Genomic DNA, 916 nt, shown 5'->3' on the forward strand with positions numbered 1-916 from the left:
TATATATGTTAATTTATTTTTCAAGGACATAGAACAAATTAGCGTCCTGGAAAATCTTTCCCATTTAGATATATCTAATAATCTTATTCAATTTAATAATAATATAGAAAAACCAAATAATCACATACAGAACTTTACACATGATTGTAACAATGATCAATTTCTAATTGAAAATAGCGCTACAGAAATTGGAAAGGATTTTTTACAAGATAATGAAATTTGTTACATGCTGAATTTTTATAATAATTTTAATGATGAAATAAATAAAGAAGAAATATGTCCTTCGGTGAAATATCATAAAAATATAAAAGATATGGATGAATTAACTAAACTTAAATTTTATTTTTTAAGAGAATTTATTATATTTATAAAAAAAATTAAAAAATTGAAAACCTTGTTCATAAAAAATAACACCTTCATAAGCCAAATTAGGCACGTTTCAAAATATGTTATAGCAAGTATGGAAATTCTTATTGTGAAAAAAAGTTTAATAATTCATAAATAAATACTATTATATATATATATATATATATATATATATATATATTTTGCAGATATACCCACGTTAGTATTTCTGGATGATAAGAAAATTAAAAAGGAAGACATTTGTTTGGCTCGAATTTTTTTGAAAAAAGGTATACGGGAAGAAAATGAACTTAAAAAAATATTTGAAAAAAAAAAAATGGATAAATATAAAAATTTATCACAGAAATATCATTCCTTTTTAATGAACAAAAAATTATAAGGTAAAAAAATAAACATACGTATATAATATATATATATATATATATATATAACATAAAAAAAAATACTCCATTTAATTGTCTTATATATATATATATATATATTACACTTCAAATGTTAACTAAATGAATAATACTATTTTATTTTATTTTTTTTTTTTTTTTTTTTTTTT

At 18.6% G+C, this 916-nt stretch overlaps 1 protein-coding gene across 1 annotated transcript in view; it reads left to right on the top strand.

Moving 5' to 3' along the window:
• The window catches only part of PRSY57_0508400 (leucine-rich repeat protein), a gene marked incomplete at both ends in the record, with an annotated part of 1,807 nt that extends 1,062 nt beyond the window's left edge, over positions 1–745 (top strand). The window contains 2 exons of the mRNA XM_012906155.2: positions 26–458; positions 555–745. Coding sequence (XP_012761609.2) covers positions 26–458; positions 555–745 — 624 coding nt within the window. The remainder of the gene's footprint in view (positions 1–25; positions 459–554) is intronic.
• Positions 746–916: the final 171 nt, after the last annotated feature.

Source organism: Plasmodium reichenowi, chromosome 5 (assembly GCF_001601855.1).
Source record: "Plasmodium reichenowi strain SY57 chromosome 5, whole genome shotgun sequence".
In the NCBI taxonomy this organism is placed as follows: Eukaryota; Apicomplexa; class Aconoidasida; order Haemosporida; family Plasmodiidae; genus Plasmodium; species Plasmodium reichenowi.